Consider the following 3,482-nt stretch of genomic DNA (forward strand, 5'->3'; position numbering starts at 1 on the left):
TCGTTAAATTTGTGCTCTCTGTTATGAAAAACGTCTTTAAAGAGTTTTTAAATAGCAGCCCAATCCGTCCAAAAGCCCAACAAATCGATCTTCTATTAGAATCAGGAGTTCTGGAAAACGTCCTGGCGCGACCGCCCTAGGATCCAGCGCGACCGCTCTGTGTTTGGCGCGACCGCTCCCAAGTGTAGCGCGGTCGCGCTGAGCTTCTGAAAATCTAGATTTTTTTTCTTCACTTGTCTTCTCTAGCTGGTTTCTTCGTGCACTCAACCAAGGTTTCATCCTAACACTCTTCCAAGCATCAATCATGCAATTTACAGACCTTCTTCCGATTATCCCCTGAAATGCAAAATACTACGAAAAATGCATCAAATACACAAACAACTTGAGTACAAACCACCAATTCGAGTCTTTACGAAGTGTTCTAAGTGGACATAAATGCCACTTAACAATAGCTCAAAATTCAGAATTATTTGTGCAGCCATTACTAGTAATGTAACTTTTCCTGACTTAGATAATACATTACTACTCCACCCTTATATTTTTTAACACGATCAGTGAGAAAATGAAGCACATAAGCTTTCTTTCATCCCACATTCATTGGCAAACCTAAGTACTTTCCCGGTTCCTGTACTTTATTCACTTGGATACATTTACGAACTAGACTACGATTTGATGTTGTAGTATTTGGACTGAAGGATCGAACATAACACTAGACTTGTTAAAATTAATAGCCTGTCCTGAGATTTGTTCATACCTCCGTAATATGTTTTTCATTACTCCTGCTTCTGCATTTGTAGCTCTAAAAAAGAAATAACAATCGTCCACGAAAAGAAGGTGGGAAATAGTCGGTGCCCCTCGTGTTATAGCACATCCATGAATCAGCCCTGCATCTTCATTTCTCCGAATGATTGCGCTAAGTCCCTCAGCGTTATATGTATGGTGATCACCCCCCCCCCATTATTTTTTTAAAAAAATATATGAAAGTACCCCCCGAAAATTAAAAAAATACAAGTGTGTATTCACAAAATATGGTCGGTGACCACTCGGAATATAATTCTTGGATCCGACCCTGCCATGGCGCACACCTCGATGTGGTTCAACTTCATCAAAAATCCGCCCATTATGCATAAAACTACAGGTTATTGATCGAATACACAACATGATTCTACTAATCCAAGTTTGATGAAATACTTATTGAGTATAATTTCGTTATATATCCAATAGAGACGTCTATCTTGTGCCCGCTACTCCATTTTTCCCTTGTGTGCGTCTTTTAATATAGTGATTTATCTCAAAAGCCACGAAAGTATTATCAGACAATAAGCGTCCTTCAATAATGACTTTTTGCTTCTTCGATATCAACATAGGCAGGCATGGTTTGAGCCCATTAGCCATAACTTTAGATAAAATTCGGACCAAAACATTGTATTTTTTTTGAAACAAAATGCACTTGTATATATTAAGAATCTTCAGCAATAAGGTTACAAATCAACTCTGGAGCCGTATCAAACCACTCCATACTGTCTGACATAGAACAAGTTACCTTTGCTAAGACATGGGCAACTCTATTCGCAAACCTGTGTTCAAACGCTACTAACACTTCCTCAAAGTGTTGAAACATCTCTCTACAATCATCTATAATACCATGAAAAACAGACTTCTTACTATGACCATGAACAACATCTACTACCAATCTAGCATCCAACTCGAAGATACACCTGCCATTTCTCCAATTTTTCATTCGCGTCAACGCCTCTTTGAAGCTCAATGCTTCAGCTTCTCTAACTGATATACCGTCGTGGATTTTTGCAGCCCTTGCTCCAATAAACTGCCCCTGATCATCTTGAACCACACATCCAAACCCTATATGAGAAGCACCGGTTTGGTAAGCTGTATCGACGTTAATCTTAATCCATCCCGGAGGAGGCTGACACCACTTTCTCAGCTGCAAGTTTGCTGTGTTGGTTCTGAACTCCGCCTGTGCACACTGTCATTCCTGATACATCTGACTAACCATAGCTTTAATGCCAAAAACTGATATACTCCGCATATTCCATACCCATGCATTTCGCCGATACCATAAGCCCCAACAAAATAAAAATAATCTGACCACATTGTTTAGCAGTCTTTGTGTCTAAAATATGTTGTATCAGATGCATAAATGCTACTCCCCCACTATCTGTGATCAAATCTTGCATCCCCACACTCTGCCAAAATTCCTTAGCAAAAACACAATCAAATAAAATGTGTACCACATCCTCATTACTTGTGTGACACCATGAACAAATCCCTTGCAAATCTACTCATTTTTCTAGCAACGCCCTAGCTGTAGGTAACACACCACAACAAACCCTCCAGAAAAAATTAATTACCTTACCAGGCAATTTCAGACCCCAAAGTTTTTTCCAAAACATCTTATTCTCTTACTCTCGCTCCCCCCTCAACTGCCTATAACAGCTCCGAACTGTAAAGTGACCATCATTATCATGAACCCAATACCATGAATCAAAATTAGACCGAATCGATAAAGGAATTCGCAAGATTAAGTCCATGTCTCTGTCATTAAATAAATCTCGCACCAGCTCTTCATCCCAAGCTTTACAGTCAGTTTGCATTAAGCTGTTTACTCTCATCTGCTCCAACTCTGGGGGCATCTCACTTGTTATCAAACCATTTTGTCGGCATGGTAACCACTGTACTTGCCACACTCGTGTATCTTGACCATCCCCAATCCACCTTCTTCCCCCTTGTTTCACCATCTCCTGAGCTGCTAATATACTCCTCCACATGTAACTGGGATTAGCTCCCAGATTCGCATTAGTGAACTCTGAATCAACATAATATCGAGATTTCATCAGTTGTGTTACCAGTGGATTAGCATCATTCAGTAATCTCCAAGCCTGTTTTGAGAGCATGGCTATATTAAACTCCTGAATCTTTCTGAAGCCTAAACCACCTCCTTCTTTGGCTTCACACAAGCGATCCCAAGATATCCATTTGATTCCCCTGCGATTTTTGCCAGTGCCCCACCAATATGCATTCATTTTCCTCTCTATTGATTCACATACAGCCACTGGAATTAACAGTAAATTCATCCAAAAATTTGGCATTGATTGGGCTGTCGACTTGAGCAAAGTCACTTTACCAGCTTTCGATATATTTTGTGAGCTCCAAGTTTGAAGCTTTTTCTCTACTCTATCCACCAAGAATACAAACACTGAATTTTTATGTCTACCAATATGCATTCGCATACCCTAATACTTGCCCGGATGTGCACTTTCTTGCACCTGCAGTTGCTCACATACCGCAGCTCGATCTCTAGTCCTGGTGTTAGGAGAAAAACTCACTGCAGATTTAGTTTAATTAATCACCTGACCTGATATCCCTGCATATCTCTCCAAAATACGTCTTATTACATTTGCTTCAGCCCTAACCGCTTTAAAGAATAGATAGCAGTCGTCCGCAAATAATAAGTATGAAAT

General features: G+C 40.0%; 1 protein-coding gene across 1 annotated transcript; it reads right to left on the bottom strand.

Annotated features, from left to right (window-relative positions):
- Positions 1-2,423: 2,423 nt before the first annotated feature.
- On the bottom strand, positions 2,424-3,245 carry LOC141666022 (putative mitochondrial protein AtMg00310). The gene has a single exon (XM_074472009.1). It carries the CDS (start codon positions 3,243-3,245, stop codon positions 2,424-2,426), a length of 822 nt encoding a protein of 273 aa, XP_074328110.1.
- Positions 3,246-3,482: the final 237 nt, after the last annotated feature.

Source organism: Apium graveolens, chromosome 6 (genome assembly GCF_009905375.1).
Source record: "Apium graveolens cultivar Ventura chromosome 6, ASM990537v1, whole genome shotgun sequence".
NCBI lineage: Eukaryota > Viridiplantae > Streptophyta > Magnoliopsida > Apiales > Apiaceae > Apium > Apium graveolens.

What these genes read in the sequence shown, in the direction of transcription:
- LOC141666022 (XM_074472009.1), bottom strand. Translation starts at nt 3,245, where the DNA reads ATGCATATTGGTAGACATAAAAATTCAGTGTTTGTATTCTTGGTGGAT.